At 44.5% G+C, this 17,074-nt stretch overlaps 1 protein-coding gene and 1 non-coding gene across 2 annotated transcripts; both read right to left on the bottom strand.

Annotated features, from left to right (window-relative positions):
- Window positions 1–11,624: 11,624 nt before the first annotated feature.
- LOC133382330 (cytochrome c oxidase subunit 7C, mitochondrial) lies at window positions 11,625–16,655 on the bottom strand. Its single transcript, XM_061622025.1, has 3 exons — window positions 16,469–16,655; window positions 14,882–15,012; window positions 11,625–11,734 (listed from the first exon to the last, which is right to left on the bottom strand). The coding sequence occupies exons 1-2, from the start codon at window positions 16,541–16,543 to the stop codon at window positions 14,896–14,898; spliced, it is 192 nt and encodes a 63-aa protein (XP_061478009.1). The 5' UTR covers window positions 16,544–16,655; the 3' UTR covers window positions 11,625–11,734; window positions 14,882–14,895.
- On the bottom strand, window positions 15,587–15,648 carry LOC133375992 (small nucleolar RNA Z39). The gene has a single exon (XR_009760375.1). It is a non-coding gene; the product is annotated as a small nucleolar RNA Z39 (small nucleolar RNA).
- Window positions 16,656–17,074: the final 419 nt, after the last annotated feature.

The following is a 17,074-nucleotide window of genomic DNA, read 5'->3' as shown; positions in this document are numbered from 1 at the left end:
ACTAAAAAACCCTCTAAAACATCTTAAAAACAAACTTTAATATATATTTAAACAAAACATCTTTTAAAATACCTTAAAAAGTAATTCCAACACAGATGCAGACTGGGACAACGTCTCTGCATAAAAAGGCTTGTTGAAAGAGGAAGGTCTTCAGTAGGCGCCAAAAGGATAACGGAGATGACTAATATTTAAAGGGAGGGAATTCCAAAGAGTATGTGCCACTACACTAAAGGTCCACTTCCTATGTTGTACGGAACAGATCTCCTGATAAGATGGTATCTGCAGGAGACACTCACCTGCAGAGAGCAGTGATTGACTGGATATATAAGGGCTAAGATGATCTTTCAGACATTCTGGTCCCAAGCTGCATAGGGCTTTGTACACCAAAAGAAGAACCTTGAACTTGGCCCAGAAGCTAATGGGCAGCCAGTGCAATTCTTTTAGCAGTGGGGTGACATGCTGGTGATACCCTGCCCAAGTGAGCACTCGCGCAGCTGCATTTTGCACCAGCTGCAGCTTCTGGACCAACCTCGAGGGCAGTCCTACACAGAGTGCATTACAGTAATCTGGCCTGGAGGTTACCAGTGCATAGACAACAGTGCTCAGGCATGTTGATGTGTGAGCGATGTTTACGTTACGTTGGAGTTAAGTTGAGCAAGAAACTTCACAGAGGCTTGAGAAAGGTTTAAGAGTCTTTACTAAGACATTACGGCCAAAGGCTTAAGAGGATAGATACAAGTAGAATTCTCCCCCCCCCTTCAAGGATAGACCTGCTTGCTTCAAAGACACACACAGAAGAAGAAAGAACTAACAGCAATTACAACTTTCCCAGCTGTTATCTCCCGTTACCATGACAACTACTGTCTGGCCTTGAATGAGCGCTCCCAGGCCAGCACAGCAGATAAGGCTGCTTTCCCATACATCTTGAAACATTTCAGACCTGATGAAAAAACACATTGGTAGTAAGGCCTAGTAAGCCAACATTTCCCCCTTTCATCATGTCTGTAAATCCATTACAACAATAACAATAACACATTTCTACAATACAAAGATAATGCATCATACAGATCCAGTTTACATTTCAGTACATTTCAGAACATCTCAGTACATTTCATAACTTTATTCAATCAAATTTCGGCTGAACACAGGTCAAATATAGTGTCTCTGGATCCATCTCAACCTGTTTATGCATACCTGGGCTGGTAATTACCCCCACAGTAAATCTTTCAGGCGGTTTGCCAATGTTCGGTCTTGTAGAGCGTCTCAAAGGAACTAGAGCTTCTGCTCTCTCAGCCCCCCCATCTGAGCTGGTACTTGGAACAGCTTGATCAGGAAATTCCATTTATTCAGCCTTGTGTTTCTTATTTCTACGTTTCCCACAAATGAGTTCATTTAACGCATCCCTGAGAGGAATTTGTGTGCCTTCCACTTTGATGTCAAGGTTTGGTTTGAATGTTTGTGCTTGTGTTTGTGCTTGTGTTTGTGCTTGTGTGTCAGTTGATCCTGTAAGAATGACTGTTTGCCTTTGATCCCAAGGCTTTTCTGCAACTTTAATGCTTCTGCTCAGAATTAATTGCTGTGTTTCTGGTAACCAAACTCTGAAATATGCATTCTGAAATCCCAAAACAAACCCTTGCTGTGCTCTGGGTGCAAGCTTGCCTCTTCTTTTTCCCTGTGAAATGTGGACCCAGCAACGTGCCCTGAATTTCTGAATGTGTTGTATTTTCGGCTTTCTGCCAGTGATTTTCTCATAAGGTGACATTCCAAGTGCACTGTGTAATACCCTGTTGTGAATGTAATTCGCATACAAAATTGCCTCTCCCCAGAAAGAATTCCCTAAACTGGAATCCATTAACATGTCTCTCATTGCTTCCTGAAGCACTCTATTTTTTCTCTCAGCAGTCCCGTTGGAAAATGGGCTAAATGGAGCAGTGAAATTCTGTTTTATTCCCTTACTCTCAAGGAAGTCACTCAATGCTTTACTCGTGAATTCTCCTCCCTGGTCTGAGTGTATCGCTTTCACAGTGACGCCATGTTGAGTTTCGATTCTCTTAATGAACAGTTTCAGCTTCTGCTCAGCTTCACTTTTATGCTTGAGCAAATAAAGATTAGTGTATCTAGAGAAATCATCTACCAGTACCATAAAGAATCTCGCACCTCCTCATGAAGTGTTTATTGGCCCTGATAAATCAACATGAACTAGCTGGTAGGGAGCTGTTGTGGTTCTCTCAGCCTCCCAGTTTATTGGTGCAATTGTCATTTTCACTTTATGACATGCATCACAATCCATTAACTGTCCACAATCTTTCAACCGCATGTTTTTACTATGCATAGGGGTTTTCTTAATCGTGTCAAAGTTTGCATGCCCCAGCCTTTGATGCCATTCATGGACGCAGCCTTGATGTGTGTGTGCCTCAGCGTTTAACACAGCACACCCTGCTTGACTGCTTTTTATTACAAACTGAGAATCATTCAGGCTTCCCTGCATGCACACTTGATCTCCCCTCATTACATAACATTTGTCTTTGTGAAACAATACTGAAAAATCACAACTCACCAGTTTTCTGACTGACAATATGTTATGAGACAGTTCTGGTACAAACAAACAATCTGACAGTATTCCAAGTTTATCAAATCTCACCAGACCTCGAGCCTCCACATTTTTCCGTGATCCATCCGCCAGTTACACAAAGTCCTGCTCATCTGTAGACGTGTAAAACAAACTGTCTTTGATTAATATATGAATATATTAATATATTAATATATGGCTTGCCCCACTGTCAAGAATCCAGTTAACAGGTCCTAAATCTTGAGACTTCTGTTTACAAACAAAGTTCACACTGCCGCTCTGTTTCCAGCCTCCGTCCCTGGAGTTTCGCTTGACTGCACAGTCTCTCTGAAGATGCCCACGAGCTCCGCAAACATAACAAGCCTTTAGCCGCTGCTGCTCCTGCTTGTTTCCGGCTGCCTCCTTCGGCACGGCGCTTTTCGCCTCCTGTCTCCGCTGCCGTTCCTGGGTCAGCTTTTCTTCAATAAAGGCTACATTCAGCCCACCATCGGGCATGGCTTCAATTCCCATAACAAAATTATTCCAAGTCCCATCGAGTGAAGCCAGGATCAAATAGGTCTTCTGAAGGACAGAGTGTTCCATGCCTCGATACTGCAACTCAGCAAATAGGCATCTGAATTCTGTGAGATGCTCACTCATTTCGCACTCACCCGTGAAGCGCATCTGGTACAGCTTCCTTGCCAAACACAATTTAGATCCCGTGGTCTGTTGCACATGAAGGGCCTCCAACACGTCCCACATCTGTTTGGCGTTTGTAACATCTCTCATGTGTAGCAGTTGAGAGTCGGATAGAGCCAGAATAATAAAAGCTTGCGCCCGCTCATCGTTCCGAGTCCAGGCCGCTGTAAGGGGTGCAGGGGGTGTTCCATCAATAGCTTCCCATAAATCCTCTTTTATCAACAAAGCACGCATCCTTGGCCTCCAGCTTCCATAATTCTTTTCATTATGTCGTTCCATCGGCAAGCCTCCACACGTTTACAGCAGCCATCCTGCTCACCTCTGTCTGGCACAATCAATCAAACTGCCCTCTCTGGAACTCCGTCTGCCGTTCAGACCAGCCACTTACTCCTGTGTAACGTGCTGTGGATCTGGGCCCATAACCCTGTTGATGTGTGAGCGTTGTTGCGTGAACAGCATAAGTTACGTTGGAGTTAAGTTGAGCAAGAAACTTCACAGAGGCTTGAGAAAGGTTTAAGAGTCTTTACTAAGACATTACGGCCAAAGGCTTAAGAGGATAGATACAAGTAGAATTCTCCCCCCCCTTCAAGGATAGACCTGCTTGCTTCAAAGACACACACAGAAGAAGAAAGAACTAACAGCAATTACAACTTTCCCAGCTGTTATCTCCCGTTACCATGACAACTACTGTCTGGCCTTGAATGAGCGCTCCCAGGCCAGCACAGCAGATAAGGCTGCTTTCCCATACATCTTGAAACATTTCAGACCTGATGAAAAAACACATTGGTAGTAAGGCCTAGTAAGCCAACATCCCAGTCCAGAAACAGTTGCAGCTGACTTACCAGCTGAAGCTGGTAAAAGGCACTCCTAGCCATTGAGGTCACCTGGGCCTCTAGAGACAAAGATGAATCCAGGAGCACCCCCAGACTACGGACCTATTCTTTCAGAGGGAGTACATTCCTATTCACAGCCACAAACTCAGGAACCACCAACCCATAGTGCCGCCTCCTTGCTAGGATTCAGACTCAGTATGTTGATCCTCATCCAACCCACCACCGAGTCTGGGCACTGGTCCAGGGCTTGCACGGCCCCTCCTGATTCATATGTTATAGAGAAACTGACCTGGGTATCATCAGTGTGCTGCTGACACTTTGCCCCAAATCTCCCAATGACTGCTCCCAAGGGCTTCATATAGATGTTAAACAGCATGGGGGACAATATGGTACCTTGCAGAACCCCACAGCACAATATGCTTGCCCGCCAGGGGGCCGAAAGACAATCACACAATGCTATTATCTGAAAACAACCTTGGAGATAGGATCGGAACCACTGTACAACAGTGCCTCCAATACCCATCTCACCAAGTCAAGCCAGAAGGATACCATGGTCAATGGTATCAAAAGCTGCCAAGAGATCAAGTAAGAATAACAGGGTCGCAGTCCCCCTGTCCTCCTTATAAAGATCATCCATCAAGATCTGAACCCAGATTGGAATGGGTCAAGATAATGTTTCATTCAAGAATACTTGCAATTGCTGCACCACAACCCTCTCGATCAGCTCCCCTAAAAAGGGGGTATTTGCAACTGGGCAGTAGTTGTCACAATCTAATGGGTCCACAGGGGGCTTTTTTAGGAGCGGTCAGATCACTGCCTCTTTCAGGGTGGCTGGGACCACTCCCTCCCACAACAACAAGTTGATTCTGGATGCACTCAGTCATACCTTCTCAGCAAGCTTTAATAAGCCAAGAAGAGCAAGTGTTGAGAGGACACGTTGCTGGCCACATCGTTGCAAGCACCTTGTCCGCATCATCAGGCCGCATCAACTGAAATTAGTCCCAAGACATTGCAGCAGACATTGCACAGAACACCTCACTGGGGACTACAGTAGATGTGGATAGGGCATCAAGATTGCTATGGAGGTGAGGAACTTTACCCTCAAAGTGCCTTGCAAACAATTCACAGTGGGCCTCCAAGGGGTCTAAAACTCCATTTCCTGGAGCTGATGTCAACAGACCTTGACAATATGAAAAGGTTCCACTGAATGGCTACTTGAGAATACAATGGTGGCAGAGAAGTGGGCCTTCTTTGCCGCCCTGACACAGTAGGCATAGTTATGAAGTTTTACTTGTGCCCAGTCAGCCTCACAGCACGTCTTTTGCCACTTGCACTCTAGCCATCGTCCAGCTTGTTTCATTGCCCTTAGTTCACTGGTGTATGAAGTTGCAAACCGGACTCCACAATGCCGGAGACAGCACACAGGGGCAACTGTGTTAAAAGCCCAATGCCTCTTGCTGTTCCACAGCATGAAAAGGGCTTCAACAGGGTCACCTGCTCGATCTACTGGAAACTCCCTCAGGGCATTCAGGAATCTAGTGGATTCCATTAATCTCTGGGGCGGACCATCTTAATCTGTCCAGCCCTCTTGCAGATGATCGGAGCCATAAGTCTAAACTTCATCAGAAAGTGGTCTGACTATGACAATGACATCCACCCCCCTCTAGAACACCCCTTCCTTCATCTGGAGCAAAAACCAAGTTGAGGATGTGCCCTGCCCTATGTGCCAGGCCGGTGATTACTTGAGACAGCCCATGGTCATCATGGAAGCCATGAAGTCCCGAGCCAGAACACTAGAGGCAGCCTCAGCATGGATATCAAAATCACCCAGTCGTTCTGGACTCCTCCAATACCACAACCAAAATGGCCTCCACCAGCTTGATCAAAGAAGCTGATGGGCAGAAGGGTGGGCGGTACACCAGTGGCAACCCTAGTTGCCACAGTCAGCTCCAAGACAGAGTGATTTCCTGGTGACAGAGATGGCAGTTCTGTAGACCATAGCAACCCCTCCCCCATCCCTGCAGTCTGTGCTGGTGTTGCACCAAGTATCCAGGTGGGCAAAGTTGGGTTAGGTCAACTCATTCCTGCTCACCCACCCAGGTCTCAGTAATGCACACCAAATCGGCACCCACATCCATGATCAAATCATGGATGAGTGTGGTCTTGTTGTGTACTGATCTGGCATTAAACAACAGCACACACAGGCCCATGGGCATAGCAGATGAGCAATGAGGAACCTGCCCATGGGAGAAGTGGGAGCGAGGAACAAGGTGCAGTTAGCCTTGCCTTCATCTTCTTTGGCAGCTCATCACCTCCCCATGGCTATACCTCACTCTAGCCATGATCACTGAAATTGGGGTGGCATCACCCATGTCCCTGCTTACTAGACTCCTCCTAAACAGCTGATATGGACAAAACAAGAGCCCACCAACAAAACCTACCAGAACCAGTTATCCAAGTATGCCTCTGAGAGAATTAGGAAGTCAGACCCATTCAATATCTTTCACACTGGGCACATCTACTCCCCCCATCTTACACCCAGTATAGCTTGTTCATGTCCAAGTGACCTTTTCAGGGATGAGTGGAGTGCTAAGTGTGGAAATGGGTTGTGTTCCCTCATGTGGCATGACATGTTTATCTTGGCATTTGCAGGAATGCATTTACAGCCATTTTAGCCTATTCGCCACAAGTAAAACCATCTACCTTGCACTGCACATTAACCATCATTTCAGTATGATGAATCTGGCACTTTGAGTTGTTCTCACATAACTTTATCAATATTTGGGAAACAGTAAGGGAAAATGCTGCTCTGGGAAAAGGTCTTTCCTTCCTGAATTATAGTGTACCATCAGGATGATTTCAAGAGCTTTTCAGAATCAACATCTATTGTAGGTCATAAAAATAATAAACAAGCAGGATTCTTGCTGTATACTGCACAGAAGCTGAACTGATTAGTTTAACTTTGGGTGCTTGTGCAGATCATTATTCCCAAACCAGCTTCTTGTCAGGCAATGTAGAAGAAACCCCTGCCCAGTCCCATTTGTTCATTGTTTTATTTGTTGTATTTATTGTGTGTGTGTCTCTCTCTCAATATGGGCTAGAGAGGACGCCCTCTCTTGAAGGTTCATGACAAGTAACTACACCCTTAACAAGACAACACAGGTTACTATGTTTTAGTTTGTTTTAAAGACTGAAGACATAAGCTTGAGAGATAATGATTTGTTAGTGGTCACATAAGGAAGTCATGGAAAGACAAGGGTTATTTTTAACAAGTTCCATACTTACGTGACAACAGGATGACTCACAGTACAATCCTATGCATGACTACTCAGAAGTAAGCTCCACTGAGTTCAATAGGGCTTGTTCCCAGCTAAAAAGGTAAGCCAGTTTGCAGTCTCAGAGTATTAAGAACTGGGATGATTTAAACCAGAGATGGAATAACTGTAGCTCTCCAGCTCTTGATGGACTACAGCTCCCATCATCACTGACCAGGCTGGCTGGGGCTGACCTGAGAGTGGGAGCCCAACAACATCTAGATGGCCATAGCTTTCCCATCCCTGATTTACAGTGTGTTAAGCATATACAAGCATTGCTCCTTGGCAAATCAATGCAGGAATTATGTTGCCTATTAAGTTTTAGCTACTCAAAATGTTGTGAACATGCAATATGCTGGATTTGGAAGCTTTTTCAGTCTAATTCCCTTCTGGCAACCTTCGGTGGGCTACATCCCAGGGGTGGCTGGATCCAGAGGCAAAAGCAAGTAGAGCAAAAAGGTTGCCTTCGTATGGTAGGCTGGTTTCTACAAATATTCTCCTGCCCTTTATCCAAGCAATGAAGAGGCATTGTAAACATTTAAGGACACATTCCAGCCAAGGGGGAAAAAACACTCAGGGTGCAAACTGCGCTGGGGAGGGGTGTGGTCTGGGGAGAGTTCTAAGGGCTTGGAGGATTGCATTTGGCCCGCAGGCCTGAGGTTCCGCACCATATGTAGAGACAATCCTTAAGCAATACAAAAACACTAAGACAGAATCGCAACCAAGCAGGGGCCATGTGCTTCCATTCACATGTATAGTGATGCTCTAAAAATATAACTTGATGCATGGCTTTGACTGTGGATGACATGTGAACAGGGCTGTAGCATTCATTCAAGCAGAAGGTAACGTTCCTGTTGCCATGTTTCTCCGTGAGGTTTGAACTAGATCTTCACAGCTATCATCCAGGACACATCAACTTTCCATGTAGCTAGAGTTGAGGTTGGACTAAAGCATTTCAAACAAGAACCTTACTAGTTAAACAGGTCTAGGCTAGGTCGATGCATGGGTGGCAGAACTATATAGGCACCTACACTGTCCTGAGTGCTGCACAAGGAAGGTAGGAGCTAGTGTGCAGAATTGTAGTTTATTTGCCTTATTTGTATTATCTTACTATTGAATGACTTTACAGATTCTACATTCGCCCCTGACAAAGGCCGAGATTTGTCTGGCGGAAACGCGTTGGGCATATTTTCTTTACTATTTTTAATAAATCCATTTGGAACTTCGTCATCTATGTTTTTTCTTTCTGGCATCCTGGGTCCCCCCCCCCATTTCGTTGGATGCCATCCACTCCTGCTACCTGTTTCTTGGATATAACAGAAATTGGATGAGACAGCAAGAGGCACCTGTGCTTTCTCCTGCACCTAATGTGCTCCAAGCTGTTCCAGTCTGCATCATTTTTATTAATGCCTATAAGCCACTCTGGGTGTCTTTTTGGCTGAACAGCATGGTAAAAAGCCCCAATTACAAACCCCTCCCAATTAGATGCCACATGAGTTTAATGCTAAAGTTTGCATCCAGCTTAACTCCATATTTAAATTCATTACACCAGGCTGTAAGAACATAAGAAGAGCCTGCTGGATCAGGCCAGTGGCCCATCTAGTCCAGCATCCTGTTCTCACAGTGGCCAACCAGGTGCCTGCGGGAAGCCCGCAAGCAGGACCCGAGTGCAAGAACACTCTCCCCTCCTGAGGCTTCCGGCAACTGGTTTTCAGAAGCATGCTGCCTCTGACTAGGGTGGCAGAGCACAGCCATCATGGCTAGTAGCCATTGATAGCCCTGTCCTCCATGAATTTGTCTAATCTTCTTTTAAAGCCGTCCAAGCTGGTGGCCATTACTGCATCTTGTGGGAGCAAATTCCATAGTTTAACTATGCGCTGAGTAAAGAAATACTTCCTTTTGTCTGTCCTGAATCTTCCAACATTCAGCTTCTTTGAATGTCCACGAGTTCTAGTATTGAGAGAGAAGAACTTTTCTCTATCCACTTTCTCAATGCCATGCATAATTTTATACACTTCTATCATGTCTCCTCTGACCCGCCTTTTCTCTAAACTAAAAAGCCCCAAATGCTGCAACCTTTCCTCGTAAGGGAGTCGCTCCATCCCCTTGATCATTCTGGTTGCCCTCTTCTGAACCTTTTCCAACTCTAGAATATCCTTTTTGAGATGAGGCGACCAGAACTGTACACAGTATTCCAAATGCGGCCGCACCATAGATTTATACAACGGCATTATGATATCGGCCGTTTTATTTTCAATACCTTTCCTAATTATCGCTAGCATGAGATTTGCCTTTTTCACAGCTGCCGCACACTGGGTCGACATTTTCATCGTGCTGTCCACTACAACCCCGAGGTCTCTCTCCTGGTCGGTCACCGCCAGTTCAGACCCCATGAGCGTATATGTGAAATTCAGATTTTTTGCTCCAATATGCATAATTTTACACTTGTTTATATTGAATTGCATTTGCCATTTTTCTGCCCATTCACTCAGTTTGGAGAGGTCTTTTTGGAGCTCTTCGCAATCCCTTTTTGTTTTAACAACCCTGAACAATTTAGTGTCATCAGCAAACTTGGCCACTTCACTGCTCATTCCTAATTCTAGGTCATTAATGAACAAGTTGAAAAGTACAGGTCCCAATACCGATCCTTGAGGGACTCCACTTTCTACAGCCCTCCATTGGGAGAACTGTCCGTTTATTCCTACTCTCTGCTTTCTGCTTCTTAACCAATTTCTTATCCACAAGAGGACCTCTCCTCTTATTCCATGACTGCTAAGCTTCCTCAGAAGCCTTTGGTGAGGTACCTTGTCAAACGCTTTTTGAAAGTCTAAGTACACTATGTCCACTGGATCACCTCTATCTATATGCTTGTTGACACTCTCAAAGAATTCTAATAGGTTACTGAGACAGGACTTTCCCTTGCAGAAGCCATGCTGGCTCTGCTTCAGCAAGGCTTGTTCTTCTATGTGCTTAGTTAATCTAGCTTTAATAATACTTTCTACCAGTTTCCCAGGGACAGAAGTTAAGCTAACTGGCCTGTAATTTCCGGGATCCCCTCTGGATCCCTTTTTGAATAGTGGCGTTACATTTGCCACTTTCCAGTCCTCAGGCACGGAGGAGGACCCAAGGGACAAGTTACATATTTTAGTTAGCAGATCAGCAATTTCACCTTTGAGTTCTTTGAGAACTCTCGGGTGGATGCCATCCGGGCCCGGTGATTTGTCAGTTTTTATATTGTCCATTAAGCTTAGAACTTCCTCTCTCGTTACCACTATTTGTCTCAGTTCCTCAGAATCCCTTCCTGCAAATGTTAGTTCAGGTTCAGGGATCTGCCCTATATCTTCCACTGTGAAGACAGATGCAAAGAATTCATTTAGCTTCTCTGCTTATCTCCTTATCGTTCTTTAGTACACCTTTGACTCCCTTATCATCCAAGGGTCCAATTGTCTCCCTAGATGGTCTCCTGCTTTGAATGTATTGATAGAATTTTTTGTTGTTGGTTTTTATGTTCTTAGCAATGTGCTCCTCAAATTCTTTTTTAGCATCCCTTATTGTCTTCTTGCATTTCTTTTGCCAGAGTTTGTGTTCTTTTTTATTTTCTTCATTCGGACAAGACTTCCATTTTTTGAAGGAAGACAGAAAGTGTGTAAGTGTGGCCCACCAGCTTACCTGAGACTAAATGCAATATGGGCCTCTTCTCTCAGAACTGTGGGTTGTATTCAACTAAGTCCTACTCAGAGCAGACTCATTAAAATTAATGCACATAAGTTAGTCGCACCTATTACTTTCAATAAGTCTACTCTGAGTAGGACTAGCACTGAATACCACCCGTCTCCCTTAGTCCACCTGCTCATTAAACATTTGTGTAACTTATCAAAGAATTAGTGCATGTTCCTTCCCATGCCTGTTTTCTTTGATATTTGTGTCTATGAGCCTGTGGGCATAGCTGTATTTTTCAATGTTTGTACAGCTTTGTACAGAAGGTTTTAAATGCTTTACTCATAAAGGAAATGTATACTAATAATATCTCAAGTTTGTTTACTCTTAAGCAAGCCATACAGTCACCATTAATTTCATGCTAATTCAGCTGACTGCGAACAGACCGATGTACATGATTAACACTGGACTGGCAAACTAAACTCTTATCTCCATTTTCAATTAGTATGGAATGATTTTGCTTTATGTGTAATAATTAAAGAACAGCAAGAAGATATTAAAACCCACTTTCACTGTATTTTCAATTTAACTTTTATTTACAAGCACATCCAGTATGGTTCATTTCAGTTGAACAATTTCTTCCAGAAAAGAAAGCTGTACTCTAGACAAGCTTCATCATCAATCTGAAAGAGAAGTAAATAAATCAGGAAAACAAATAGAAAGCCCTTACAAAAATCTTACAGTGGCTTGAACTAGATCAAACAGGCAAGAATACTCTAAAAGCATTAGCCCATACAGGTCAGAGTTGTGAATTACTGTTTCATGATCATTGTGAGATTGGTTCCAAGGCAGACATAGAAATCTGCTTTATACCAGGTCAGACTATTTGTCCATCTAGTCCAATACTATCTACCCTGACTAGCAGCACTTTGTCATGGTCACAGGCAGAGATCTTTCCCTCAACTGCTACCCAAAACTGCTTCAACTGGAAATGCTGAGGACTGAATCTGGGATCTTATGCATGCAAAGCAGGTGCTCTATTGCTGACCTATCACTTCAGTCTTGTTCTATGTAAGAACCTTCTACACAGAGCCACAACAAACTCAAAATACCCATATTGTGCTAGAAGAGCTTCAAAGATTTTTTGGGATTAGCCTATCTGGTCTAGCATCCTGTTCTCACAGTGGCCAAACAGATGCCCATAGGAAGCCCACAAGCAGGACCTGAATGCAAAAGCACTATCCCTTCCTGCAGTTTTATGTAGCAGAAAGCTAGAACTCCTCCATCTAATTCTTGAAAATGCTTAATTTTGGAAGATTTGCAAATGATGCTCATGCAAGGTTGAGCAGCAACCAGAATAATGTTGAGTTTTGCAGCACTAAGCTGGTGCAGTGTCTTACGTTCTATCCTAAGTAAGACAAGTAATCACTTCTTAGATTATGCTGTTAGCTCTATCATTATTATCCAGTCTATCTTCTCATGATATATTTGAATTTCATTCAAAGGCAGCACAAAGAACTACCACTAAAAGAGTAAGGCTGTAAAGACAGGGACAGAACACCTTTGGTTGAGGCTATTCACCTTTGGTTGAAGGTATTTTTCTCCTTCCATTTCAGTAACAGAGATCATATTGCTACAGTGCCTTCAAATTATGGCTTCTACCTTAGCATCAAAAACATTAATTCAAATCTGGTTTTATTATTATTATTATTATTATTTATACCCCACCATTTTTCCAAAACTGGAATTCACGGTGGCTTCCAGATAAAAATACATATAATTAAAACCATACAAAGTCTACATTAAAATAAGATTAAACTATTTCCAATATTAAAACCATACACACATATAGCTAAAAGAGTTCAAACTAGTTTAAAAATAATATAATAGACATTAGCAATGCAGCACCCTTCACGCCCTATCCTTAAAAGCCTTCAATTCCAAAGGCTTGTTGGAATAAGAAGGTCTTTGCTTGTCAGCGGAAGGACTGCAAGGAGGGGGTCATTCTTACCTCCCTAGGAAGGGTATTCCAAAGTCTAGGGGCAGCCACTGAGAAGGCCCTCTCACGCATCCCCACTAGTCGTACTTGAGAAGATGTGGGTATTGAGAGAAGGGCCTCTCCTGAGGATCTCAGGGCCCGGGCAGGCTCATACAGGGAGATACGGTCTGATAAATAGCCTGTACCCAAGCCGTATAGGGCTTTAAAGGTCATAACCAGCACTTTGAATTGTGTCCGGAAACAAGAGTGGCAACCAGTGGAGCTTTTTTAACAGGGGGGTAGTATGGTCCCTGTAACCAGCCGCAGTTAACATTCTGGCTGCAGCACGTTGCACCAACTGAAGTTTCCGAACAGTCTTCAGAGGCAGCCCCATGTAGAGCACATTACAATAATCTAAGCGGGATGTAACTAAGGCATGTGTCACTGTGGCCAGATCAGATGGCTCAAGGAACGGGTGCAGTTGGCGCTCTAATCTTAAGTGTGCAAAAGCACTCCTGGCCTCCGCAGAAACCTGGGACTCCAAATTTAACACTGAGTGCAGGAGCACATCCAAACTGTGAACCTGTGTCTTCACGGGGAGTATAACCTCACCTAGCACAGGCTGAATCCCTATTCCCTGATTCACCTTTTGACTGACCAGCAGCACCTCTGTCTTGTCTGGATTAAGCTTCAATTTGTTCACCTTCATCCAATCCACCACTGACGCCAGACATGTTAAATGTTAAATAGCATAGGGGACAAAACTGAGCCCTGAGGGACCCCACAGGCCAACGGCCAAGGTGACGAACAGGAATCCCCCAGTACCACTTTCTGGGTTCGTCCCTCCAGGAAGGAACGGAGCCACTGCAAAACAGTGCCCCCAAGTCCCATCCCAGCAAGGCGGCCCAGAAGAATACCATGGTCGATGGTATCAAAAGCCACTGAGAGGTCCAGCAGAACCAACAGGGACACACTCCACCTGTCCAGTTCTCTGCATAGGTCGTCCACCAAGGTGACCAAAGCCGTCTCCGTCCCATAACCAGGCCTGAAACCAGACTGAAATGGATCCAGATGTTTCATCCAAGAATCCCTGGAGCTGGGAGGCCACCACATGCTCTATTATCTTACCCAAAAATGGAATATTGGACACTGGCCGGTAATTATCCATTATGGAAGGGTCCAGGGAGGGCTTTTTTTAACAAAGGCCTTACAACTGCCTCCTTTAGGCAACCTGGGACTCTGCCTTGATGGAAGGAGGCATTAACCACTCCCTTCAATCAGCCAGTCCCTCTCTGGCACTTTTTCTAAGCCAGGAAGGGCAAGGGTCTAGCAGACATGTGGTGGCTCTCACCTCTCCAAGGATCTTGTCCACCTCCTCGGGCTGTATAAATTCAAAAGAATCCATCATTATTGGACAGACAGCAGCCAAAGTAACATCCCCTGAGACTATATCAATTATAGCGTCTAAGTCTGAACGAATCTGAGCGACTTTATCTGCAAAGTGCCGTGCAAACTCTTCGCAGGGGTCTGTTGAGTGGTCTATCTGACCCTCTCGGGGGCCTGAATGTAAACGACCCCTAACCCCCGGTTTTAAGCCAAAAGCAGATTATTCATGTACAACTTGCTCTCTATGCATTCCCCAGAATTTTTAACTACTACATGAGTAACACATTGATGTTTTTATTTCATCACCGGCAAGCAAACTTTTACTATTTAAATGAAATCAGAAGTAGTATGTATAGTTCTGTGACAATCCAAGTTGTCCACTGGTACACAATGTCAATTTGAAGTCTTTTTATGAAGCAGCACATGTAGAGAGCTGTAAGAGACAATGCCAAATAGCAATAATTACCTGTTATAGCATGTTTATTTCTTGAGCAGCTGATGCCTTACTAGAAGAAAGGGAGCAAAAAATCCACTTCCCAAGAACAGCGACATCACTCCCAATAATCGCCATTTGTTCTCAATAGAAAAAGGAAGGTTCTGGAGAGAAAAGAATATTGAAGTTGTTACAACAGTGTTGCCAAGTTATTAAAAAACTGTAGCATACAACAGCTAATAGGTCCAAATCCTAGAAAGAGCAAAGGAATTGAAATATTTAAGTGCTCAGATCCCATTTATTATCATTTAACTGTACCCAATGTGCTCACACCCAATTAAAAGAAGTGGCAGCTTTGATGCCAATACAGGTTTCAGCCCTGAATATTGGAAGATTTCAGGTACGATATGAACCAGCCTTCCATTAGGGTATTCATTTGCTTGACTGTTTAGAGCAGAGACAAGTAACATTTGGCTCTCTGGAATGTTGCTGAACTACAACTACCACCATCCCTGACCATTGACTATGCTTGCTGGAGCTGATGGGAGTTGTAGTTCAGTAACATATGGCTGGCCAAAGGTTCTCTACATCAAAACACAGGTAGTGATAAATCCTGGATGAGACTATGGGCATGACCTAAACGCTCTTTCCATGGCATTGCTGAGTATCACCATTTTGTTTCTCCCCCAACTGGTCTTCTGTAAGCTTCTTCTGAAACGGGATCCTCAGAAGAATAGGTACGTCAGAAAGCGTTTACAGTATCATCATTAGTCATACTGTTATGTTCTCATCATATGTACCACTAAAGGTTTAGCAGCCAAAATAGAAGAATCATGCTCCTTAGCAAGGCTAGCATATTATGCCTCTGCTTAAAGAGAGCTAGGCAGCCAACTACAGATGGGATCCAATATGACAAACAACTCCACAATGAGCTATGCACACCAGTGGGGTTTCTGTTGGTGTTTCTCAAACTGCAGTAACCTCCCCTACAATACACTACAGTACTATTTTGAAACTAGGGAGGCTTTCAAGAGCAGTTTCCAATATGGCACTAGGGTGTTATATTCAGAGTCAGAAAGCAGCTCTCTAGATACATACATACTTCATTTTGTACTATAGGATGCCTCATTCTGTGAAGGTTGGAGCCCATAGCTTACATAGAGCCACTTTCTCCAATAAAGAAAGTTTAACTTTAATCCCAATTATACAGCCAGTCACTTTCTAGTCTAGTGAATAGTTCTTGCATGTATCCGAATAATTTGCTTTATTATAACTATATGTACTTCAGTAAGTGGCTGCAGCTCAAATGAGATAAAACTGCCTCGGTGGTGAAGGGGGAATAAGCAGATTGCTATTATCATCTCCAAAAAAACAAATTAAAAATAATCTCTTCGATATACGAACGGGGTGAAGCAAATACCCCCCGATCTTCCTCAGTCTCCTAAAGCCGAAGCGCCAATTACGAAGCATCCGAGACCCCAAGAAATGGAGCGCCCAGCATGGCAGGCCGCTACCTTCATCGTATCGAGAACTCCCCTCTGAGAGGCTCCTACAGGCCTTGGAAGCGTGTTAAGGGAGGGGGGGAACTCTTCCCTCTCGTTCCCGACCCCTCAGCCCTACCTTTCCCGGCCCGTCCTCATAGTGTGAACGACGAACGGCCGAGGTGGCGAACCGGCGAACGCTAACACCCAACATGTCGCCAAGAGGCCTGCAAGAGAGGGAAGCGCTGACACTGCGTCTTCCGCACGACCTTCGCAACAGACTACAGGGCCGCGGAGCCCAGTGGCTTATGGGAGGAAAAAAGCTCGGCACCCGAAGCAGGTGGGAAGAGCTGAAGCATCACGGGAGTTGTAGTTTCTGGGCTCTATGGTGCTGAGACAGTGACAGAAAAGGGCGGAGCAACGCAGGATCCCCGAACTGGCTTCGTTGCGTTGTTCTTTTAAAAAAAAAAAATCCTGTCTGAGACTACCTGCATGGTTTATTCAGGTTTTTATGCTTAGGCCTTAGGGAGTCAGGAAAAAGCCAGCTCAGGAAAAAGCGCTGAGAGCGAGAGGGAGAGAGGGATTTGTGTCGCCGCCGCCCAACTCTCAGACCGGACCTGGAGAAATTCTGGGCATTGCCTCCTGAACACGTGACGCTAAGGCTTGAAAGACCACGGAGGGCGGTGGCCTTTTGTAGCCTCGCGTCTTCTTTAGTTTGTAATATGCAGTTCCCCTATTCTGCTTG

The sequence above is a fragment of the Rhineura floridana genome, chromosome 1 (genome assembly GCF_030035675.1).
Source record: "Rhineura floridana isolate rRhiFlo1 chromosome 1, rRhiFlo1.hap2, whole genome shotgun sequence".
In the NCBI taxonomy this organism is placed as follows: domain Eukaryota; kingdom Metazoa; phylum Chordata; class Lepidosauria; order Squamata; family Rhineuridae; genus Rhineura; species Rhineura floridana.
Note: the sequence above shows the minus strand (reverse complement) of the source record. Positions and strands in the feature narration are given on the sequence as shown.

What these genes read in the sequence shown, in the direction of transcription:
- LOC133382330 (XM_061622025.1), bottom strand. Translation starts at nt 16,543, where the DNA reads ATGTTGGGTGTTAGCGTTCGCCGGTTCGCCACCTCGGCCGTTCGTCGT. An exon ending in ATGAGGACGGGCCGGGAAAG is followed by an intron (nt 15,013 to 16,468) that starts GTAGGGCTGAGG and finishes TTTTCTCTCCAG; the next exon opens with AACCTTCCTTTTTCTATTGA.